Here is a 27,028-nt window from a genome sequence, read left to right as displayed (position 1 = left end):
TCCAGACGCCGGCTCCGTGCAAGCGCAGCGTTGCTTGCACGTCGCTGCTGGCTGGGGGCTGGTCACTGGTCGCTGGTGAGATCTGCCTGTTTGACAGCTCACCAGCAACCATGTAGCGATGCAGCAGCGATCCTGACCAGGTCAGATCGCTGGTCGGATCGCTGCTGCATCGCTAAAATGTGAAGATACCCTTACACTCAGTTCTGAGATAAAGTCAGAATGGATGCACACAGTGATCTAAGATAAACATGGTTAGTTTTAGAATCTCTTTGCCTACAACGTGCTGCTGTAAGATCAAGTAGCAAAAACCTGGTTACAGATTCCCTTTAAGTTGAGATGACTGAATTTTTTTTTAGCAAGACCTTGGTTTAGCAGAGCTCTGGGTGGGAGCTCTGTGAACTGCCTTCTAGCTACCTAAAGCTCCAGCTCCACTTTTCATTAGCTGGCCTGGCTTGATGATGCGTGTGCATTACACTACAATGATGACGTCATATCAGGCTGGCTAAATCAATAAGGGGTGCCGGGGATGCCTGTACGTAAAAGCAGTTGACTGGACCAAGGTATTGTAAATTTATTCACTCTTCTATAATCATTAACATAAGTAAAAATCAGTTGTTCCATGTCAAATGTGTTAATATCCATTGACATTACTGTTATTAAACATGTAGTCTTTGGGATCGTGTAATGCATCAGTTCATGGAGCATTTACCTTTTCCATATGTTTTTCCTGTAACTAATCTCACCGCTTTGTTTTCTTCAGGAACATGCCACAGATATATTCCTGTGCAATTTATCATTTTTGACTTGTACTTTATGAAATTAAAAATGTTGGACGATTTATAGCGCACCACATACATCCCATGCATATTGAAAGAGCCACCTGCTTCATTGTCTGGTTTCATCCATTACAACATCAATTTTTCTGCAACAAGTGTAACCAGACATTTACTACCTAATGAAGCAAATACTGCATAAAAATGATTTAGAAAAACAGATTACATGAGCCCTATGAACCATTTGTTTGTCAAAGCATGTGAGAAGAACAGAAAATGCTGACTAATCAATGCACCCATTTACTGAGCACATGCCACGAGCAAAATTGTTGGAATATTATGCATACATTTTCCTGGTTAAGAGATCTAAACTGTGTGAAGAATTATTAGGCAAATGAGTATTTTAATCACATGATCATTTTTATACATGTTGTCCTACTCCAAGCTGTATAGGCTTGAGAGCCAACTACCAATTAAGTAAATCAGGTGATGTGCATCTCTGTAATGAGGAGGGGTGTGGTGTAATGACATCAACACCGTATATAAGGTGTGCTTAATTATTAGGCAACTTCCTTTCCTTTGGCAAAATGGGTCAGAAGAGAGATTTGACAGGCTCTGAAAAGTCCAAAATTGTGAGACAAAAATGTCTTGTAGAGGGATGCAGCAGTCTTCAAATTGCCAAACATTTGAAGCGTGATCACCGAAAAATCAAGCGTTTCATGGCAAATAGCCAACAGGGTCGCAAGAAGCGTGTTGGGCAAAAAAAAACGCAAAATGACTGCCCATGAATTGAGGAAAAACAAGAGTGAAGCTGCCAAAATGCCATTTACCACCAGTTTGGCCACATTTCAGAGATGCAACATTACTGGAGTATCAAAAAGTTCAAGGTGTGCTATACTCAGGTACTGGTATGGGCTGGTATCATCAAAGATGAACCTGTGGGACCTTTTCGGGTTAAGGATGGAGTGAAGCTCAACTCTCAGAACTACTGCCAGTTTCTAGAAGACAACTTCAAGCAGAGGTACAGGAAGAAGTTGGTATCGTTCAAGAAAAACATGATTTTCATGCAGGACAATGCTCCATCACATGCATCCAACTACTCCACTGCGTGGCTGGCCAGTAAAGGTCTAAAAGATGAAAAAACCAATGACATGGCCTCCTTGTTCACCGAATCTGACCCCCATAGAGAAGCTGTGGTCCCTCATTAAATGTAAGATCTATAGGGAGGGAAAACAGTACACCTCTCGGCACAGTGTCTGGGAGGCTGTGGTGGCTGCTGCACGCAATGTTGATCGTAAACAGATCAAGCAACTGACAGAATCTATGGATGGTAGGCTGTTGAGTGTCATCATAAAAAGAGGTGACTATATTGGTCACTAATTTTTTGGTGTTTTGTTTTGCATGTCAGAAATGTTTATTTCTAAATTTTGTGCAGTTATATTGGTTTACCTGGTGAAAATGAACAAATGAGATGGGAATATATTTGGTTTTTATTAAGTTGCCTAATAATTCTGCACAGTCATAGGTACCTACACAAACAGATATCCTCCTAAGATAGCCAAATCTAAAAAACAACCAAAACACTCCAACTTCCAAAAATATTAAGCTTTGATATTTATGAGTCTTTTGGGTTGATTGAGGACATAGTTGTTGATCAATAATAAAAAAAATCCTCTAAAATACAACTTGCCTAATAATTCTGCACACAGTGTATATGAAGAAAACTAAGGCTATTTAGTATGCATTAATATTTGAAAGCCATAAAGTCATAACTTACATTTCTGCGAACACTGCTTGCGGTTTCAGGCCCAACCATACGCAGCCCACCTAAGAGATTCTGATGACATTTACGCATTACATCCTACCAGTTGTCAAGGCTTAATACATTGAATTTTACACATACTGATGTGTCATTAATTTAAACCTGACATTACCCAAGATGATGCAAAACTGTTTATCCCCTTAATCACTACAGATATCTATTTTATTAATTGGCCTTATTCCCAAGTTCTGTCTTTTTTACGACAAGTAAAGAAACCCTAATGGGCGAAAGTGCAGATGTGTCAGCTATATTAGTAGCTAAGACTCTGATGCATCAACCATAGGCCCCCTTCACACGTCCGTGAAAAAAACGTACCGTTTTTTCACGGACGTATTAAAGGGATGGTTTGCTTCCCGTGTGCCGTGTTTGTGGCACGTGCGTGTTATCCGTGTGTTATTCGTAATAACACACGGAGAACGGAAAGTCCCGCCTTACCTGATTCTTCCGGAGCTGTCTGTGGTGCTGAATGACAGTATCCGGCACAGGCCACGCCCCGCTGATGCTGCTTCCGGCCCCCAGTAAAGAAGATGCGTTGTTCAAAATCACTGAGGGTCGGATGCAGGTGACAGCCGCGGCAGAGACTGCAGGGCTCATGGAGGTGAGTTTGTGTTTTTTATTTTTACAAAGACACGTGTGTTTCTCCGGCGCATGTCACGTGGGACCGCATCCACACTACATCCATGTGGTACGGGTGCGGGCCGCATGACACCTGTGCTGCCAGAGAAAAACGGACATGCCTCCGTATGGAGCACACGGGCTCACGTCTGCTCCACACGGAGGCACGGTACATGGCTGAACACGTGCGTGCACATAAACCCATTGATTTTAATGGGTATACATGTGCCCGTGTCTCCGGTACATGCGGGAACGGACCTAGCACATACCGGAGGCACATGCATGTGAAGGGGGCCATAATTGGTGTTTATATTGATTGTGGTCACTGAACCCCCGAGATTCTGACAGCAGCATCTAGATGGTCGACAGAAGGAGCTTGGCAACCCGATGCCAAGTAATGGCCTTTGGGTACAGTGGCCTGTTAAATCCTGCCATAAGCAGTGTCTAACAGGCTATGTCAGTGTGTAACTGCCAGATCTCCTGCACTGCAGTACAGAAGTATTGCTGTGTATAAGACTAGCAACCAAAGTTTAAATTATTAAAAAGCGATAGTGGGACTATTTCAAAATGTAAAAATAAAAGTTCAATTAATTTTTGTAATAACGTAAAGAAAAAGGTGAACATTTTTTGCCACTAAAACAAGGGTTTATGTAAAAACAGAAATGAAAAAACGTAGACATAATTGCATCTAGAGTGACCCTCACTGGACTAAGGTGAGCAGAATTGGATTTGCTGCCTTGCAAGTCATGGTATTATGTTTTTTTTACCTAACTGCAAAACAGTGACATTAGTTACCGTATCTTGTACGGTGAACATCATACAAAACATGCCAAAAATGTTACTTTTCCATCATACTAATGCAAATAAAACTGTAAACAAGAATGGTATCGGAGAAACCTTCCCTTACTCTGCCCCTCCCTACCAAAAAAAAATGTGGCTTTGTGGGCAAAGAACAAAAGTTACAACTTTAGAATATGGTGATTCAAAAATATATATATATTTTTTTGCGAAATATTGTTTTTAGTGTGGAAAGTTACAAATGCATAAAAAACTATATAAATATAATTATTAGCATATATGAGGCAAAACATAAAAAAAATTTGGCATCACTGTAATTGTACTAACCCGAAGAATAAAGCTGTCTTGTCACGTATACTTCAGATTGGATGTTGTAAAAGAAAAAAGCTAAAAACAATATTTGAATTGAAATTTCTTTGTTTATTCTGCCTCTTAAAAATCAATGTAAGGTTAGGTTCACATTTATCCTGTGCTCTACTTTGATCATTTACAGTGGAGTTTCTAAATCTTAAAAAAAACAAAAACATGATTGAAAAGGCAGCCCGACTCAACCACTCACTATTAGGACCCGTTCACATGACCATTACACACAGAGATGACATTTTAAAAAAAAAAATCATCCGGCTTTTTTGGATGAAAATTGGAATGTTTTTTTTTTTTTTTTTTTTAACGCTCGTGTGAAAATAGCCTAATGAAGCAGATGGAGATACTTTAGACTCCATCTGGCTTCAGAAGTGTCTGTCTTGTTAGCCATGTTTTTGTTACATAAAATTGTGGTCAAGCACAACTGTGTGCAAGCAAGAGTCCAAAGTGACTCCATTTGCCTCATTATATGTAAATGGTTCTGTGACGCCCTGGCCTATCAGGTCGTCACAGGGTATTGTGCAATCTGCCCTTCTGTGCAATATCCATCTCCTCCTTGGTTATGGGTCCCCAACTTATGGTGTTGCCAACATCAGCCAATCAAAATCCTAGGAACACTCTGCACCACACCCACCAGAAACACCAGTGGACGGCCTGAGTGGAATAGGGTCGCCAACTTGGGGGGTTGGTAAGGGGAGGTCAGGAGTAGGTCAGTAGGAGTGAGGTAGTGTGAGAGTGAAGGAGAGAGGAGGTCAGGAGTCGGGCTCCTTGGAAGTCACTAGGTAGCAGACAGTGGTCTGGGCCTAGTAGGAGCTGGACCCCCGGTCACAGGGGATTGTGACAAGGGGCACGGAACTGTCAAGGAGGACAGCCAACGGCCTTGTACCATCACCGGGCTGGGACCAGGGCACGACGGGGTACGTGGACCCTAGGTCAGGGAGTAGCTTCAGGCAACCTGACAATTAACCCACCGAGAATGGAGCCTTCAAGATCCGCTCTCCACCCGCTCCAAAATCGGTCTACTAGCGCAACGAGGGGGATAGGACTTTCCACTAAAACGGTCCAGAAAATCCCAAGCGTGAACCCTGAGAGCAAGCTCCCTCAGTTAGCCACATTGGGGAGCGGGACCTGACTAGTTCTACACTACAGGGGACAACTAGCAAGAGAACTTAGTGACAAGAGAAAGGTCACAGATCATCAGGCAACACCAGAGGGATCGGGACCCAAACGTGCTCCCCTCGGTGGAAGCGGTGTCCAGAACTTTGGTTTACCAAGTTGTCGGTGTCAGCTTTATGGACTGAGTGAGTACGCAAGTGACCCTTTCACTCCCAACGGCACTCCCCAGCACCATCACCGAGTCCCGGGGTATCCCACTTACCTGTGGAGGGGTTAAACACCTAGCTGCCCACTCCATCGCTCCCGGGTACTTCCAGCCACAGCGGTGGTACTCCACCTTACCACGCACTACGGGTGGCGTCACGAACTTTAAATATACTCTCCCCTGTAAATATCCCCTTTATTTGAGTGGCCGCACGACCTCCAGGTCCGGATGCCCCTCAAGCCACCGCGGATCCGGATCCGAGCAGCCCGGCTGCTGACGTGGGGGCAGCACAGTTCGTTTGTAGATTTCAGCGGAATCATTTTTTGAGGGGATTTAGATGGAAACCACAACATGTGCTTAGCATAGAGTGCAGGGTAATTGTGAACCAAGCCTTAAAAGTGATAAGAGCAAAATGTTATGTACCCAAAAGTGGTACCAGTGAAGAAATCTAGATGTGGGGAATAGATAGCACAATAGGAAGGTAATCTATGGAGGAAGAGTGGGTACGTGCTTGGTTACTGCTCACCTTGTGGAGTTGTGACAGGCACAACTCCTATGTAGACATGAAGGAAAACAGCTACTGCTGCCCCGTGGCTGGTGAATAAATCCTCCAGGAAATATTACATCCAGTTGGATGAAAACACGTTCGGTGAGCTGCTCTGCTGCTGTAAATGAATTCTTAAACAATGATAGTAATAAGGTTTTTTATTCATAACACATTACAACACTATCAGTGCTTTTATCAAGTGGAAAAACCAACTGTGCAAAGGTTGACAATAGAGGGGTTTTTAAAGGCCTAAAATGGATGTCAATTAATTATTGGAGCACCCACAGAAATGTTTAAACCAGTAAGAAAATATGGGAGGGGAGGGAAGTTCAACTGGCAATTGAGGAATTTTTGGGGAAAAAAGGAGGAATTTATGCTAATAGATAATCAAATGTGAAAAGGTAAATATGTGTGGAGGGGAAAGGAGAGGAGAAGAAATGGGATTAGAACCTAGGAAGGGACCATGAATGGAAGCCAGAAGGAGAGCATTTAACAGAGAAGCCACCTAAGGAGATGAGGAAAAGGCAGCAAAGAAAAATTATAAACTCCTAATAGATGAAGGACAAAATGTTGAAGAGAAGTGAAATGATAGGAGTGCAGGAGAAATAGTATGGGTCCATGAATGTGAGGAAGAAAGAGAACATTAAACAGAGAAGCCATCTAAGGAGATGAGGGAAAGGCAACAGAGAAAAATATAGATATAAATTATAAAAGCTAAATAGATGAAGGACAAAGTGTTGAAGAGAAAAGAGTGAAACGATAGGAGAGATAGGATAAGAACCCAGGATGGGTCGATGAATGGGAGGAAGAAAGAGAACATTAAACAGAGAAGCCATCTAAGGAGACAAGCTGATGGTAACAAACACAAAAAAGGGAAAACCATACATATAAGTAGTAAAATATAAATAGATGAATGATGGGAGATTGAATGCGGAAAAAACATGAGCTTCTGTGCTTAAACTGATTGAATTCACTGTAAGGTGTAGTGAAACTGAAAATGGGGAATATCTTAAAAAAAAAAACAAAAACAGTGGAGAGATTCTCAAAAATGGATTTGCCAGTGGGTGAAATATCATAGGAAGGAATGGTCTATTTTGCATAATAGTATACATTTTAAATTGTAAGAGAGGAACAAACAAATGGGGATAAAAACTGAATAAATACTAAATCATGGATATGAACAATAAAACAATATCAAGCAATAAATAGATTCAAATCAAGTAAAATTAGAAATGGAACTTTCAAGAATACATAAATTAGACTCCTGATCATGTATATATCGATTATTTAGGATAAAACATTGTGATATATGAAGTTAAAAATAGAGCTATTGATACATATGCACATTATATATCATACCTAAATATTAGTTAGATGAAATAAATAACATCTCAGTACTCAGTAATTTCATTTAACCCTTAGGGTTTTAGGGTGCTGATCCTGTATATCCAATATATATATATTTTTTTTTTTAACTATTCACATTTTATCATCTATTTGAATAGTTTCCTCCCTTTTTTTTTATCTTAAACATTTTTAATTCCTCAATTGGCAGTTGAACTCCCCTTCCTTTTATTCTTATTGGTCTAAACATACCTGTGGGTGTTTCCATAATTAATGGGCATCCATTTTGGCCTTCTGTTGCAATGATTTGCACATTTGGTTTTTTTTTTTCCCTTGAGAAAAGCGCCATTACAGCATTGAAACGCGTTGTGAATAAGAAACCTTATTACTATCATTGAAGAATCCATTTACTGCAGCAGTGCAGCCCACTTAGCGTGTTTTCATACAACAGTATCCAAAATGGTGGCAGTGAAATCTTCAACTAATGCTGCAAAAAAACAAGTCCCCACTCTGGTCTGTCATTTGTCAGTGTCAAAATAGGTGGTTTCCACATCACAGGTACCTCAAAAGCTTTGGAAAATGACATGGCTCTCACTCTGCCAAATAAAGTTCTGTGAATTCTGCCCTCCCAAATCATATTGCCCCTATCCACTCCATAACTTCTGAGCCCTGCAGTGTGTGTAAACCACAGATAACATTGACATGTTTGGCGATAATATAATGGGAAAGGCGTACTTCATTTATGGGGTGTAAGTCACCAGAAGCACAAGGTGGGAAGAATCTATTGGACATTGAGCTGGCATATTTGAAATGTTCATGCTTTTTGTCTGGAAGATGCTTGTTTGGTGAAGATAGTCACTGCACATGTAGACAAATTTTCCAAATGGGCTCACTTTTGCTGTCTTTATGCTGTTTTGGAACATTAGGGGCTCTGTAAACGATGCCCCCAAACTATTTGAGCAAAATGTATCCTCCAAAAGTCAAATCGTGCTTTTTCCATCGAAGCCCAGTCTTGTGGCCAAACAATAGATTTTTAAGACGTGAGGTATCACCATATTCTCAAAAAATTGGACAACAAATTGTGGGCTCCATTATCCACTTTTACCCCTTGTAAAAATGAAAAATTTCCAGCTAAAATGACATTTTAGTGGTAAAAATGTATTTCAGATCAGCCAACATGTGCAGGGAAAGATATGGGCTCTGTGAAATCAAGGGACATGACCTAAGACATACCAGTACGTTCAAGGTCATGAATGGGTTAAACCCCTGGGTCTCTGAGTTCCAGAGGCTTGTGCTGTGATCATTGCTTGTGTTGTTTTCCTGATTCCTCCTGTATTCTGACCTCAGCATGAATTTGGACCATCCTTTTGTTTCATGGTTCTGTGACCTCCGTGCTTTGACCCTTCCTGCCATTGGTTCATTCCTTCATACTGCAAACCTTACGTGGAAGCAATCCAGGGGACCATGTTGAAAAAAAACAGTTCCCTTTACAGGGGTTAAAGGGTGTCGGGGATCCTCTGGAATCTAACGGACGGAATGTTTTGTGACAAGTTTGTCCGAGGTAGCATTTTTTTTTAGAGACCCCATAAATAAGAGATTACCGTGAAGTTGGTTATGGGGCAGTAATGAATTGATCAATACATTAGCTAAATATCTCTTTTTTTCAAATAATCCTCAGCAGTCATGCAATGTCACATTTCAATTTTTTCAATTTTTCATATGGCTAATTCTGAATGACATGACAAATACTGTATTTAAACTCAAGCTTAGAAGGACCAGTTTGATATTTTTCCATTCCATCACTTGTTCTCTGCCATCACAAGCTTCATGGTAACACTTTACTTAATAGCTTTTGTTTTCTTGAAAACCTCAATTATCACCTCTCGTCTGTTGCTGGACTTGTCTGATTTTTGTATCGTTCCTTTTTCTTTTTAGTAGCTGACAGTGGCTATAACTTTGTTCCATGTCTTCTTCTTTCACCTCCGGTGTCCTAATTCTCAGATTTTTTTTTTCTTCCTTCCATCCCATATTAATACTTTATAGCACCGTCCTACCATATCTCTGTAATCCAATTTTCACATTGTACTCATTCTAATTACTTCATTTCTTTTTGCTTCGCTGTTACTTGACATTTTTACATTAATTACACAACCGAACCTAAAAGCTCTCAAGAAGCTCAAACCATTGTCTACTTATGAAATTATTTAATACATGAAAGAATGCGATGTGGAGCTGTAACTGACTCGCAAAAAGTGAATGGTGAATATTATCTTTAGTAGTCTGATAACCTTATAATTCAAAGTGTAAAGCTATCCATGGACAGGAGAGAACTCCCTGCCGAATGATGGACTCCTCACCATGTATGAGTCTAACTTAAGCTTGCCTGTTCAATTAACCAAAACAGCTATGTTATTTTTATGGCAACCTACCAGGCTCAATTTATATTAGGACTGGTTGAAATTTAACTTCTTCATCTTACCCTTAAAGTGGTATTCCCATCTCCAAAATCATATCCTAATATGTAGTAGGTGTAATAATAATAATATTTGCAAATTCTTCCAATTAGAAATGTAGTATAGTTCTTCTACTTTACTGTATTTCTTATCTCATGTGCAGGGCATTGCAAGACCTTAGGTATCCATGATTATGACCATGCATATAGTGAGAATTAAAAACAGACAAAAAGAGACTTACATGCCAGAGCTTAAAACTACTAAAAAACTGTCACTATATGCGTGGTTGTAATCATGGAAACCTAAAGTTCTGCAATGCCCTTCACATGAGGAAAGCAACATAGTGAATCAAGAACTATACTACATGTCTAACTGAAGGTATTTGCTAATATTATTATTACACCTACTACATATTAGGATAGGATCTTGGAGATGGGAATCGGTTCTACCACTCCTCATAAAGAAATCTTGTATATGTGACTAGACATTCTTACAATGGGGTAAGTACATATTCACACATCACACGTCCGAGCACATACTGTAAATCATGTAATGGCCTTGGGTCTCTAGATCCAAACTTGGCAATCTCATTTAAGCCTTTGAGAATGTCAAGTTTGCGCCAGGAGACCTGCTAGTCTGTGAATCACGGCCCATATTTGGACCATAAAACATGTATCGGTGAATACAGCCTAATACCGAGGTAATAAAGTAGTAAATCATTGAGCCTCTATCATCATTTCATTTCGTCTAATGTCAGGTGTTACACAGCTGAGTTCACCAGATATCATAGCCAGAAGTGAATTTCTAGTTTGCAATGAAATTTCAACAAAAATGACAATTTTCTAAAAATGACCATTTTTATTTGTTTTAAATTATTCATTTTTTGCTAATGAAGTAAAACTACCTTTCTGGCAGGGTGATGTTATGAAAAGGTGGAAACATGCAGTCCACTGGTCAACAAATTCTGTATGGGACTATATGGAGATAGCTGAGAAGAGCATGTGGCTCTTTCCGGTACACCTATAAAAAATGAATAGTGCTTTGGCATACATCCACTCTATCACCGATAGGAACATTTCATAGAATGGTAGAGTTAGAAGGGACCTCAGGGGCCATCGGGTCCAACTTCCTGCGAGTGCAGGTTTTCTTAAATCATCCCTGCTATATGTTTATCCAGCTTCCTCTTGAATATTTCCATTGATGGAGACCTCACCACCTCCCATGTTCGCCTGTTCCACTCCCTGACTGCCCTCACTGTCAGCAAGTTTTTCCTAATGTGTAATCTGAATCTCCTTCCTTTTAGTTTCATCCCATTGCTTCTTGTACGTCCTTGTGCTAATGAGAATAGGGTAGTTCCCACTGAACTGTGACTAAGTTTCAGATATTTGTAGACCGCTATTAAGTCTTCTCTCAGCCTACTTTTTTTGCAAACTAAACATTCCTATTCTTTTATCCAGTCTGTGTTTAATGTTACAAATCATGTTCCTCACCAAGGACTGGTGGAGATAGCTGAGCAAAGCCCTCGACTTTTTTGGCAGTCACACGGAGTATTAATGGAGTGGCGTCAAGCGTGCGCTGCATGACTGTCATTTTCTATGTGTAGCTTATAACTTTCAATGTTTGAAAAAACATTTAAATTATGGAGCAAACGTCTTTTTAAAGGGGTTGTCCAGAATTGGAAAACTGGACTACTGTTGTCATAAAAGTTTATGGAGATTGTTTTCCCCAACACAACCTATGGATAAAAGTAGCTTTGAGTTGTTATTTTTTTTTTTATTGGGAGGGAATAAAGAAGTCCTTTTTCTAACCTGGGACAAGGCCTTTTCAAGTCACCTGATCACTAGGAATCTATATTCTATAGATCACAAATTATCATATATTGTTACTGACAAAATCATTGTCTTGCTTGTCCCGTCTTAAAGAGAAAATATAGTATAAAATGGCTCCATTTAAATAAATGGCTGTTCTTGTAATACATGGATAAGCCATGACCACCAGGGCAGGATCTGGCCTTACATTCTCATAGAGAAGAGAACCTAATGTAAGCCTAATGTAAGGAAATACAGTTTATATGATAATTATGAGCAATAATTGATTGCATTGAGAGTTGAGAGACCACTTCTCAATATGTAGCATACGTAATACAAATTACTACAACAATATAAATGTGCTTTGCTGCTTCTCTTGCAAAAAGCAGAATTATTAACCATTGTCAGCAATAACACGAATATTCAGGATGAAGTTCACATTATACTGTGCATTAAAACAAGAGAAGAGTCTTAAGTTAATGTCCACCATACTTTAGCCACTTTGGAGCTTCATCGAGAATCTTCTAAGCTCACTGATCATGCCATCAAGTCAACCAAAGCAGATGGATAATGCAGCTCAGTTTGGTTTTTTTCTTCCTTGGGGAAGTAAAACAGATATTTTTTCCTTTACAAAATGACTTTTCTCACTTAAAAAAAAGTATTAAAATATCCGTGATGTCTACCCAAGGGTGGCTCGCAGCACACTTCGGTGGCTCACGAGAGAATAACGTTCATGTCTTTTAACTTAGAAATTTCACTATACATTGAAATCTATGTTTTGTTTTGGACAGAACATGATTAATTCATAGTAGAAAGTAACAAAGTTTCTAGCCGGTAACTTTAACAACATGATTAACTTGAACTGAAAGACTCAAAAGAAAAGAGTCAAGGACCTGTGGATCTCCCGAGTTTTCGTTGTAGGTCCTACTTTCTACCTGCAGCTTCAGTCATATCAATACTTCGTCTTGTCATTCTACCATAACACAAGTAAATATAGAAATTCTGTGTATTAGTAAAACCTACGTGTATTTATTACATTTCATTCCGATGAAGAAACTGAAGGTCGTTCTTGGCCTGAGGATAATGTATCTGATGAGCGAGGCCGATGTGCGTATGTTTGGTGTGTACGGAATACAGATGCCTCTATGCACTTTCTAGGGGATAATCCAAGTGTCACATGCGAAGTCGTCTCACTCCTGACATTCTTTTGAGGAATTAAGTTGTCGAAGAACAATTGATTAAACAATGCTTAATTATTTTAATTAAATTCAATCCTCTCATGATAATGTGAGTGGAGTGTTTTATTAATTCCAATTATAGAGGCTTATAAATGGCTTTCGTTTTGCAAAATGAGGGAAGGAGATGACCCATATAAATTAGTGAGAGAACATGTTTATAATTTATTAATTAATTATTACCACAGTTCCTATCTCATTAGTGGTTGTTAATCGTTATCATATATTGTTACCTGTGCCGGAAAATCTGAAGCTCAGTGCTATTCCTTTTTTTCCGTTTCTCCCCTGTCTTTTACAGTGCCTTGAAAAAGTGTTTATACTCGGTAAACGTATCCAATTTTTTTTCACATTTCATCAGGGGTACACAACATTTTTTAGTCCAAGGGCCAGATTGCCATGCTGAATCAATCCAAAGGGCCGCAAATTTATTTAAAGAGGTACATTCATGAATACATCAGTAGAACCACCATTAAGGGGTACTTTGCACACTACGACATCGCACGTGCGATGTCGGTGTGGTCGAATCGAAAGTGACGCACATCCGGCGTCGCTGTCGACATCGTAGTGTGTAAATCGTTTTTGATACAATTAACGAGCGCAAAAGCGTCAAAATCATATCATCGGTGTAGCGTCGGTCATTTCCATAATTTCGGAAGGAGCGATGTTACGATGTTGTTCCTCACATCACCTTACCTGCGTCCCGGCTGCAATGAGGAAGGAAGGAGATAGAGATGGGCCGGATGTTTACGTCCCGCCCATCTCCGCCCCTCTGCTTCTATTGGCCGCCTGCCGTGTGACGTCGCTGTGACACTGCACGACCCGCCCACTTAGGAAGGAGGCGGTTTGCCGGCCAGAGCGATGTCGCAGGGCAGTTAAGTGCATGTGAAGCTGCCGTAGCTGTAGATAATGTTCGCTACGGCAGCTATCACAAGATATCGCAGCTGCGACAGAGGCGGGGACTATCGCGCTCGGCATCGCAGCAATCGGCTTGCGATGTCGTAGTGTGCAAAGTACGCATAATACCTCATCAGAACCAAATTTTAAGGATTTGGAGAGTTGTTGCTCCCAAAAAAATCAGTGTGAACACACCCAAACATACACTGAGTTCTTGGAGCAGAAACTCAACCAAATCCTCCTCATAATCTCAAAACTAAGTTTTGATGGTTTTACAGTACATCATAAGAACCAGCCTCAGTCTCAGTGCATGAATGCAGCTCCAGAACCAGAGTCAGTACATGAATGCAGAGCAAGAACCACCATGAGTAAATTAATTTATCACCAAGCTTAGTACACTTATAAATTCCAATTTCAGGTTAGACCCTTGTACATTTGTATCATGTGAACCTGCAATTCCTAGTATGTCTTTAACAATGGTAAGGAGACACTGGGACTTGTTCTTACCAGTCATCGTCAGACTGCGAACCATGCAGAAACCACAGTACTGATGAGACACATGGAGTATGATAAATAAGCATTAATATCCAGTTACTTTATAGATGGTATCTTCTCTAATTGAAGATGTTCCCATTTCATTTGTCTGAAACCCTTTTGCCATTGTACAGATGACATGTTGAGGTTTTCACGTGCAGAGCACATCTCTCCAGACTTCACTCTTCTCCAGCCTTCTGCAGCACTTACTGACTCGGGATAATAGATCACACAGAGATAGGGTGGAATATCAATTATTCACATTTCCATCAATTCTAATACTAGACCTTTGGTACTTTTTCTTGATAGGGTAGTTTATTACGTATCTCCTGACCTGAGTTTTCATGGCTATGCTTTATATCAGCAGACATTTACCATGCAAGTTGTGTCACCTGATATCATTTGACCTTTTGCCAAAAGGGCTCAATGCAAATGTTGAATAACCAAAGAAAAAATGAGGAGGTGGCTCCAATATTTGTATAACCAAAGATAAAACCCTTTAAAATGTAACTTTTAATGATTACTAGAACAACAGGGTAACTCCAAAAATTAAAAATGGACAAGATATATTGTGCAAATAAGGGAATATATATATATATATATATATATATATACACAAAAGTGCAGATAGGAAAATATATAGACTCCCTAATACACCAATCTAAAAATTGCGTAGTGACGCCCCCGCTCAACATCAGCAAGCCCTATATGGCTCTATAATTGCCCTGTATTATAGACAAACTGAAGAAGCATATCTCCCTAGTAAAAAATATGATAGTGCAATGTCTTATAAATACACACATAGCCCAGTGTCTCACACCAAATAAATATCAGACACAATCCTCATACCCATGGAGTTCGTGACAATAGGCCAATTAAAAGACAGCAAATACCGTAAGTACTGATACAAAAACAAACAAAAATAAATAAAGAGTGTTCTGAGGATACTTAGCTTAAAGTGCAAGTGCTGAAGTGTTAAGGATCAAAAATGTTATGGTAAACTGTCCTAATACATTTCCCACAGGTTTGGGGGTTCATCGGGGACTACACATCGCATAGAACCATCGTAATGAAGTGTGGAATCTCGGTAATACGGCATCAGTGGCTGCGATTGATAATGGTAGTGTGTGCTACTATATTGGATCCTTATCAGCACTTGCACTTTATGCTAACTTATCTTCAGACCACCCTTGATTTCTTTTTGTTTTGTTTTGGGGTTTTTTTTTGTACCAGTACTTGTTTGCTGTGTTGTTTTTGGCCTGCCATGAAGAGCTCCCTAGGCCTGAGGATTTTGTTTGATATTTGTTTGGTGTGAGACATTGGGCTATGTGCATTTTTATGAGACATTGGGCTATGTGAATTTCTACTAGGGATATATGTTTCTTCAGTGTGTCTATAATACAGGGCGCATATAGGGCTTGGTGACTTAGAGCTGAGCCGCCACTATGCAATCTTTAGGTTGCCAGCTTCTACGGACAGGTTGGGATAAATTGAGGGCTTATTAGGGACCGACAATTTATATATTTCCCTATCTGCGCTAGCGTATATATATCCCCTTATTTTTACATTATATCTTGTCTCTTTTTCATATTTGAAGTTACCTTGCTGTTAAACTAATTTTTAAAAGTTACATTTTAAAGGCTTTTTCTTTGGTTATCCAATGCAAATGTTGTATTAGTATGTGGTGACTTGGTATTTGTTAGTGGGGCATTTGGGCCACTAAAACTCCATTTACACTGAAAGATAATTGTGAACAAGTGTTCTTTAAAAACCTTTTTATCATGATAATCTTGCAATAAAAGCAGGCTGAACAATGAACAAGCAATGCGATCTTTTGCACAGCTCAAAAATTCATTCTCAGCAGCACACTGTCCTGTGTAAACAGGGCTCACACTGACAAAAACATTAGCAACCTACGTGCACTGAGCAGTCTTAGAACAAATTGCTCAGTGCGTATCATTTACTTTAGTCAATTGAATAACTGTCGATCCATATGGTTTACCAATCAGTGGTCATTCGGTTCTGCTAGCCAGTCCATGTATAGTTGTGCCCCTAGTTTCTACAAAAAATGTAAAGGTTATTCTGAAAACATTAAGATGTCCTTAATCCATAAGTTAGGGGAAGTCACTGGGGACCTCCCATGATCTCAAGATTTGGGCTCTAGACCTAGAACCAGGCTCTGCAGACATCTTTCTAGAATGGAGCAGAGATGCGGATGTCCCATTTCTGCTCAAATCATTGTGTAAGGAACTGCCAATCTTGAGGTCGCAGCAGGTCCCCATTAATGAACAGTAAGTTATCCCCCATCTTTCCTTGGGATAGGCAATAACTTAATATTTTTTGATTAACCCTTTTACTTGCCTAATTAATGCCATTCAGACATTATTTTGGCCGCAAAACCTTTTGGTACTGTTGCCTTCAGTCTCCCACATATGCAAATATTAAGCTTCATAGGTGACACATGGTCAGCTCTTGCATTAAGCTAGAAGAATACCAGGAATTGTATTGTTTGTATACATAAATAATACAAATTTCTATATTGCCTATAATGTAGAGGCCATAAAACACAATTATTTGTGGATATGTTTCTTCATTTTAGATTAGGTGGAATATTACTTTATTATTTTACTTGTATAGCGTCATCATTCCGCAGCGCTTTAAAGACATGATCATCACTGTCCCCATTGGGGCTCACAATCTAAATTCGCTATCAGTATGTCTTCGGAGTGAGGGAGGAAACCCACACAACCATGGGGAGAACATGCAGACTCCTTTCAGATGTTGGCTTTTGTGAGACCCCAGCTCTTCCAAGCAACACTACTAACCACTATTCCACCGTGCTGCCTGTGCTTGGGTGGCTGTATTACCCATGAGCATATAACCATATATACTGCCTAGTAATTAAGTGAGTTGACATGACCTTGCAATAAGAAGTCAAGAGAAGTATTGATTTGTCATGAGTAAACGGAAGCCCTGAGCATTCGGTAGACTTACCATTGATCAATAAGATTGATTCTACTAATATCTATGAAACAGTCACTTAAGATGATCACACACCTCACTTAAGCCTTGGCAGAACCGGCCAACTTAGGATGGACTGGCGAATCATCTAATATGTATGGGTGTATCCCAACTCTCAGTAGTGGCAGATGTAGAGGTAAAGAACTTGGAATGTTGGATTTTAACTTGGTTCTTCCTTTGTTCTCCAGTAATTAAAGGCCAAGCATCTTCATATTCATATATTTGCCCCTTTACTGTTTGCATTTCTCCATACTTTGATCCCGTGTACTACCATATGCTGCCTATCACTTTATGCATAACGGAGCACGTGCTTTGTGTTTTCTCGATTCTGTGTCTAATTGAAAATTCTACAGCATTTTAATAACATTGTAAACACTTATCTGGTAGACAATACTGCAGTCATTAAAATGCATTATTAATTAAAAAGTAAAATATGGGTCATAAAGCAAATTCCCAGGCTCAAATACAAATTTCATGATTGTTATTCATGCTGTATACACATAATATATTGCTGCCTCTTTCATGCATTATTTACTTTCCTGAAGTTTTTTTTTTTATTATTATTTTTATTCCTGACTTTAATTTTTAAAATTCTTTTCTTGACATTTACAATAATATTTTACTTTGGGAAAGATATATCTTATAAAGACACTTGTAGTTTTAAAGAAAAATACCGATCCATTATCCAATTATAGAAAAATATAATAACCTCATTAAAATAACATTGTATAGTTATTGGTTTTGTTACTAGCTTTTTAAATTGAGAGAAAATCAGACAATGCGGTATGGATCTCTAGTAGCTATGGTGACAGACAAAAATGTTTCCACGGATATAGCTGTAGAAGAGATGGGAAGGTGCACTTAATGGTGATAGAGTCCCATTACCATCAGTACTGAAATATGTAATAGGCATATTAAAGGGGTTTTCTTCTACTCAGGCAAACCTTCTCATTCCCATATTTTGCCCCATTAAAATAAAAAATCTTATACCTCCTATGCTGGCGCCATTCAAGCTCACTTCCGGGACTCACGTGAGGTTTAGACGTCACATGAGCCCCTCGCCCAATCACCGCCGGCTTCTCTCTCCCCGCCTTCAGACATATGAGTAATTGTTAGGAAGTGAGAGCAAAGGATGGCGACTCTCTTCTTGTTGGTTACTCATATGTCTGAAGGCACAGGGAAAGAAGCCAGTGGTGATTGTGTGAGGAGCTCTCATGACATCACATGAGTCCTGGAACATGATGAACTGCACCACTACTTAAAGTGAATTACAGCTGCAAGTCGCTTGGAGTATGTCTCTATCAGTTTTGCACATCGAGAGACTGAAATTCTTGCCCATTCTTCCTTTGAAAACAGCTCAAGCTCAGTGAGGTTGGATGGAGAGCGTTTGTGAACAGCAGTTTTCAGCTCTTTCCACAGATTCTCGATTGGATTCAGGTCTGGACTTTGACTTTGCCATTCTAACACTTGGATACGTTTATTTTTTAACCATTCTATTGTAGATTTTGCTTTATGTTTGGGATCATTGTCGTGTTGAAAGACAAATCTCCGTCCCAGTCTCAGGTCTTTTGCAGACTCCAACAGGTTTTCTTCAAGAATGGTCCTGTATTTGGCTCCATCCATCTTCCCATCAATTTTAACCATCTTCCCTGTCCCTACTGAAGAAAAGTAGGCCCAAAGCATGATGATGCCACCACCATGTTTGACAGTGGGGATGGTGTGTTCAGGGTGATGAGCTGTGTTGCTTTTACGCTAAACATATCGTTTGGCATTGTTCCCAAAAAGTTCAATTTTGGTTTCATCTGACCAGAGCACCTTCTTCCACTTGTTTGGTGTGTCTCCCAGGTGGCTTGTGCCAAACTATAAACAACACTTTTTATGGATATCTTTGAGAAATGGCTTTCTCCTTGCCACTCTTCCATAAAGGCCAGATTTGTGCAGTGAACGACTGATTGTTGTCCTATGGACAGACTCTCCCACCACAGCTGTAGATCTCTGCAGTTCATCCAGAGTGATCATGGGGGTCTTGGCTGCATCTCTGATCAGTCGTCTCCTTGTTTGAGATGAAAGTTTGGATGGACGGCCGGGTCTTGGTAGATTTGCAGTGGTATGATACTTCTTCCATTTCAATATGATCACTTGTACAGTGCTCCTTGGGATGTTTAAGATTTTGGAAATCTTTTTGTAACCAAATCCGGCTTTAAACTTCTCCACAACAGTATCACGGACCTGCCTGTTGTGTTCCTTGGTCTTCATGATGCTCTCTCCACTTTAAACAAAACACTAACACTATCACAGAGCAGGTGCATTTATACAGAGACTTGATTACACACAGGTGAATTATATTTATCATCATCAGCCATTAGGACAACATTGGATCATTCAGAGATCCTCAATGAACGTCTGGAGTGAGTTTGCTGCACTAAAAGTAAAGGGGACAAATAATATTGCACGCCCCACTTTTTAGTTTTTTATTTTAAAAAAAGTTTAAAAGTAGCAAAAAATTTCGTTCAATTTCACAATTGTGTCCCACTTGTTGTTGATTCTTCACGATCAATTTAAAATTATTTGTCTTTGTGTTTGAAGGCTGAAATGTGGGAAAAGGTTGACAAATTCAAGGGGGCCGAATACTTTTGAAAGGCACTGTATATAACCTATGAACCATGTCATGCAAAAGACCCAGAAAGGACTTTCTAATTGTTGTATCTGCGGCATAGATGGTAGCACACCTCCTGTCACAACAGCCTTAAGGGTGCTTTACACGCTGCGACATCGCTAATGATATATTGTCGGGGTCACGTCGTTAGTGACGCACATCCGGCGCCGTTAACGACATCGCAGCGTGTGGCACCAAGGAGCGACGATCAACAAGCGCAAAAACGTGAAAAATTGTTGCTCGTTGACACGTCGCTCCTTTTCAAAATATCGTTGCTGCTGCAGGTACTATGTTGTTCGTTGTTCCTGCGGAAGCACACATCGCTATATGTGACACCGCAGGAACGACGAACATCTCCTTACCTGCGTCCACCGGTAATGAGGAAGGAAGGAGGTGGGCGGCATGTTCCGGCCGCTCATCTCCGCCCCTCTTCTGCTATTGGATGGCTGCCGTGTGACGGCGCTGTGACGCCGCACGAACCGCCCCCTTAGAAAGGAGGCGGATCGCCGGACAGAGCAACGTCGTAGGGATGTTAAGTCCGTGTGACGGGTGTTAGCGATGTTGTGCGCCACGGTCAGCGATTTGCCCGTGACGCACGGGCGGGTACGCTCGCTAGCGATATCGGTACCGATATCGCAGCGTGTAAAGTACCCTTTAATGTACCTCATTAGTAGTAGGATTTAGGCAGACCAACATTTTCAATGGTCAGAACTATGTTCAATAATATTTACAAGCACTGATATCCCTGCGCGATAGTAAGGTGTCAGATACAAGCGACTTTCCTTCTCAGGTTATTTTTATCTTGTTTTCTTGAATGTTATGGACAATGAAGTGCCATATATGTGTTTCTATCCACTGCTCCATGTGACTTCAAAGCACTAAAACATCATTGTCACATCCAAGTGCTCTTCAAGGACTGAGCACCTTTATTCATCTCTTCTCTATAGTAACAGATAAAAAGAGAGAGAGGGGAGCCAGCACGATCTGAAAATGGCATGCATCATATAAAAAGTGCAAATTCACAGATTTATTCCAACTGTACTGTAATATAAATGAGATTTTTAGCAAATAATTGATCAATTCTTTGAGCCACCCCTGCCAACGTCACGGCAAATCTCAATAGGGGGGTCCTACTCTATATTCTGTATTTCATGTGCCATGCGGCCTCCTAGATAAAGTTAAAAGCAGAACCATAATGGAGCACACATACCTGTAACCTGTATATATAACCGCTTCTATGTTGCAAAAGAGGCAATTGTGGAGTAACAGATAAAAGCGGAGCGAGGAGGAAACAGATTTTTCTGTAGTAGAAATTACCCTTTGTCAGTATCAGGTTGTAGTGTGAAGAGCCCGCCATACTGTTTTGTTGTAGGGACAGAAATTCAGGATCCCTTTTCCTGCATTTAAAGAGGTATGCTCATGTTATTAAATTGCTTTAATTAATTAGACAGCATGAAAAGAAGCAAGTTGCAGTTGACTTGCTTTTTATGTCTTCTGCCATATGATGAAGGTAACAACTGATCCAACCCACACATGCAAGAAAATTAAGCCATACATTTTGTGATGTTTAATAATGAGAAATGACACAGGGAACAAGTACTGAACACGCTTACTGAAATTAATTTAATGCTTTGGAAAAAAAAGTGCTTCAAGACAACTTTTGTCTGGAGAAACTAGTGGTATGCATTGCTCAGGTGTGATCCTGGCTCATTCTTCCACACAAACACTCTTCAAATCCTGAAGGTTCCTTGGGCTCCTTCTATAAACTATAGAAAATATTTAGTTCCTTAGATAAATTTCACTGGGGAACAATTTGAAAAAAAATTTCTGTTGAGTTAGGTTTTTGAGCTGATTTATACTAAAATTGGCATGCTGATTCCAAAAATGTGGTCAGTTTTTTTCTATCACGTCAAGTTTTTCCTCCTCAACTTACCTGCCATAGAAGCACAATTGCACTGATTTCTGCTATAAGACTTGTTATCTGAGTACAATTCGACTCATATAGAGCTACGTGGCAACTTGTAAGAGTAGTCACAACTGAGACAGTGTGGTTTCTTATATATTTCATTTTTTGTTCATATTTGTACTATTAAAAACAAAAAACACTTTTTAGGTACAGTAGTTTACATATTTTTGAGAAGACAAAAATCCTATACTTCAAAAACTTGACGTGATAGAGAAAAACTGAGATCATTTCTGGATTCAGCATCCAAAAATTAATTAAGAACAGTTGTCTGACCTAACTCCTAAAAAATTGCGTTCCCCAGTGTTTTCTATTGAATTCAGGTCAAGTAATTGACTGGGCCATTCTAACAGCTTTATTTTCTTTTTTTTTTTTTTTTTTTAAACCAACTCAGATTTTCCTTGAGTGTGTGTTTGGGATCATTGTTTTTTGCTGAAGTGTCCACCCTCATTTCATCTCCATTATCTTGGTAGATGTTACTCACAGCAAGTTGGGCTGCAGTGTGTACATCGCCCAGGCCAAAAACTAGTGCTCTACCAGGATACAGCTAAACCCCCACTAAAGTGGAAGCATCACAGGTGCAGGAGAAGCAAAACACCTCATGGAGGTGTGTGTGTGTGTGTGTGTGTGTGTGTGTGTGTGTGTGTGTGTGTGTGATTTGCTTCTCCTGCACCTGTGATGCTTCTACTTTAGTGGGGGTTTAGCTGTATCCTGGTAGAGCATTAGTTTTTGGCCTGGGCGATGTACACACTGCAGCCCAACTTGCTGTGAGTAATACTTACCTTTTCGGACCATAAGACGCACTTTTTTTCCTCCAAATTTGGGAGGAAAGTGTGGGGTGCATCTTATGGTCTGAAGCTGCGGGGTATGGAGCTGTGGGGAATCAGCGCTATGCAGTGGGATCACAGGAGGCAGGGAGGGTCGCTTCTGCAGGATGCCGGTGGCTGGAGAAACCACGTGTGCCCGCTTGCTTAAAGTAAACGAATATTCATTAGCTGCTCCCCGCCCACCTCTCTCTGCAGTCAGTGCGTGTTATGAGCAGCTAATGAATACTTGTTTAATGTAAACAGTGGTCACACGTGGGAGCTCTAGACGCCGGCTTCCTGCAGCGGCTGGAGAGACGGTGTGTCCGCTGTTTAAGAGGCAGGAGCAGGGGGCCGCTGCAGTCATGTCTGGCCCGGGGGAAGTGCAGATCACTGCAGTGTCCGGGCCAGAGCACGGCATACCTTCACAGCACAGCTGCAGTCTCTGTGCTGAGGGCTCAAATTACTTTCACTTTGATCCTTCCTCTGCACTAGAAACAGTCTCCCGTATCTGACAAGGACCTGCAGTGATGTAATGCAGAGGGGTGGGCCAGAACAGAACAGCACAGTGCCCTGCCTCTTCATTACATCACTGCAGGTCCTTCAGATATGGGAGACTTTGCTTGTAATGCCAGGACCAAACTGAAGCATGGTGAGCATCACATCAGTAAAGGTAAGGCAATAAATAATATAGTATAGGCATTACTGTACACCTGGATGGGGTTGGATCATATATATATATATATATATATATATTTACACACACACACACACACACACACACTATATAACTATATACACCCACACACACACACTATATATATATATATATATATATATATATATATATATATATATATATATACACTATATAACTATATAGATATATATATATATATATATATATATATATATATATACACACACACATACGCACACACACACACACACTATAACTATATATACACACACACACACACACCAGATTGGAGGATCACACATATAATGATGGGGAACATACATATTCCACGATGGGGGCCATATATACCTGGAAGGTACCCAGAAATGAGGATATGAGGACAGAATTTGGGGATATTATTACCTCAGTAACACTGTCAGCAGTAAAATAACAGTGTGTCATGACCACATTCTTTTACTTTAATTTTATTTTTTTCCCCCTCTAAAACAAGGGTGTGTCTTATAGTCCGAAAAATACGGTAATTTTTGGAGGATATTATGCTCTTTTTGTTGCTATTTTTATATCCTGGTAGATGGCAGCAGATTTTTATCAAGAATCTGTTTGTACATTTGTCTATTCATCTTTCCTTCAATTATATGAAGTTTGCCAGTGCCATATGTTTTTAAAACAGTCCCACACCATTATGTTCCTTCCTCCAAAGTTCACTCTTGGTATGGTGTTTTTGGAGTGATATACTGTACTTTTTGGCCTCTAAACATGGTGTGTATTATAGCATCCAAAGTGTTTAATTTTGGTCTCCTCTGACCAGACTATATGCTCCTAGTATAATAATATAATAATAATAATCTTTATTTCTATAGCGCCGACATATTCCGCAGTGCTTTACAATTCAGATATATTTCACAGGCTTGTCTTAAAGTTATTGAATAAATTTTAAATTCTCTTGAACAAGCTTTTTCTTCGGTAATGGAGTCTTACATGGTGAGCCTGCTTACAGGCCATGGAGCTTCAGTGTATTCCTTACTGTGACAAGCAAAAGGGTAATAATGTTTTGAAGATTTGAATTTCAAGCTCCATATTTCACCATCCACCAAATCATTGAGCGTGAGACTACCTTAATTTTCTAGACAATCATCTTGGCTATCTCATACACAAATTTGACTTGCAGCTATTTAGCATATAATTAGTTGTGAAGATTCTTGTCATGTCACTGTGGAGGCTGTTTACTGTAGTAAGACAGAACTGACTAGTAAAGAAATCTATTATGGTAACCTAAGGGTCTTTAACACAAAAGTATGATTTTCTGATTGAACATTTGTTTACAATTTTTTGCCCAGTGTGGACTGCTCCCAATCACATGATGAAACATTCAACTCTCAGTGATGACATCTTTAGTATAAGCGTTAAAATTTATCATTGGTCGGATGCTTAACCCTTCATGTCAGACATAAAGGGGATTGGATGATCACACGAGTGTTCCGCTTCTAGACTTATGCTACGTATTAGCAAGCAATGATAGTCTTTCTGTATTGTAGATAGGAGCTCAGTAGGCCAATGTATCAGTCCATCTAAACACCCGTAGGGCCAAAATCACTGCTAAACAGTAAACTATAAAATTAAAAATCCATCTGTTGTGAAGAATATATTATACTTTTAATAGGAACTAAACTGCTTGTTTTTATAAATACCTTTGCAATTTTACCCATTCAAGAACTTTAAACATAGATCCTGAAGGCCAGGAAGAAAACAATCATGGGGGCCAAGAATAGCCAAATGGGCCTATATGTGTTATCTTTGTGACAAAAGGAGTTTAAGTAGGCAAAGTGCTTGTAACCATAAATTAATGAGATTTTCATGGATGAAAAGGGTTGTCCAGTCTTAATCCACAAGTCTGCAGTCACTCTATTATTATTATTATTATTTCTTATTATAGCACATATTTATTCCATGGCACTTCACAAGTGAAAAAACATAAAAAACAAGTACAATAATCATGAACAATACAAAAACAGACTGGTACAGGAAGAGAAATGACCCTGCCCGCGAGGGCTCACAGTCTACAGGAGGAGAGAGGACCTTGCCCATGAGGGCTCACAGTCTACAGGAGGAGAAATGACCCTGCCCATGAGGGCTCACAGTCTACAGGGGGTGTATCCCTTTATATGACTACAGACTTCTGAATCCACACATTGCATGCACTGTGCACTGTGAGGTTTCACTGGTGTCAGAGCCGGGAACGGTGATCACGTAGCTGTGAGTATGCAACATGCACACTCTTCTCCAGAATTCAGCTTGATGGGATTGCAGAATCACTCAATAGAATGCATATAGCATACTCGCAGCCACATGACCACCATTCCCGGCTCTGACTCGCAACCATGTCACATAGATTGATTGTTAGACTTGTGAATTTAGACCGGACAACCTCTTTAAACAATCTATTAATTTGCGCTCATAATTGCCAAATCTTGGAAAGAAGTTCATTATGGCTATAATAATGTCTCTGCTTTATTTCATTGTGTGCACGGATGGGCAACAGAGTCAGTGGGCTCTCACAAGCCCGCCGGTGGTGACCATGCTTTTACTTATGATCCTTGGTAGCAGTGTGACACAACATTTATGCATGAGGAGGAAATGAGTTTGTTGGCCTGTTTTGCTGTCAATGTATTATAATGCAGATTTCTTTCTGTTCTGTCCATTCCTAGATTGCTTTGAGAGACCCTGTCCATGCCGTATCCCTACAGCATTTTGTCTATGAAAAACTGAAGGCACAACAGCAATTACTGGGAGATGAAGGATTCCGGTCACTAATGGAAACGGTGGATACAGAAATAGTGAAGCAGCTGCAGGAGTTTTTACAGAGATTCTGAAAATTTCCAAATAGAATTTGTTACAAAATCATTTGACAAGGGGTTTCTTTAATAAAGGCGACATTTTGCTAAATTGTTTTTGTTTCATTAACTGGAGAAATACATTTTGTGATCACAGTCTGTGATATAACCTTGCGTAAAAATGTGGGTATACTTCTTTCTTTTAATTAAAGTTTTACACACAATGCAGCAAAACTGCATATTTGTACCATGTACCAATATAAAATTATTAAAAACTGAGAATCCTCAGTGGTTGATACCTTTTAATGGCTAACTGAAAAGATGGTGACAAATTGCAGCATTCTAGCTGCTCCAATCTCTCCATCAGGCATGGTATAACATAGAATCTGAAGAGACACATATTTATACACAACAGGATATAGGATAGTGCATTAACAAGACAAGTAATGTGAAACAGACCTATAAATATACGAAGAAGAGAAACAGTTGTGGCAGTAAATATTGGAGCAGGTCAGAGATAAGCAGTGTGAAAGTTTTATTGTCTTCT

The 27,028-nt window shown here is 39.8% G+C and overlaps 1 protein-coding gene across 1 annotated transcript in view; it reads left to right on the top strand.

Annotated features, from left to right (window-relative positions):
- Positions 1–26,593, top strand: part of IPO11 (importin 11) — a 643,145-nt gene extending 616,552 nt beyond the window's left edge. The window contains exon 30 of the mRNA XM_075326256.1: positions 26,356–26,593. Coding sequence (XP_075182371.1) covers positions 26,356–26,520 — 165 coding nt within the window. The 3' untranslated portion in view covers positions 26,521–26,593. The remainder of the gene's footprint in view (positions 1–26,355) is intronic.
- Positions 26,594–27,028: the final 435 nt, after the last annotated feature.

The sequence above is a fragment of the Anomaloglossus baeobatrachus genome, chromosome 1 (assembly GCF_048569485.1).
Source record: "Anomaloglossus baeobatrachus isolate aAnoBae1 chromosome 1, aAnoBae1.hap1, whole genome shotgun sequence".
Taxonomy (NCBI): Eukaryota; Metazoa; Chordata; class Amphibia; order Anura; family Aromobatidae; genus Anomaloglossus; species Anomaloglossus baeobatrachus.
This window is presented reverse-complemented; position numbering and strand designations above follow the sequence as displayed.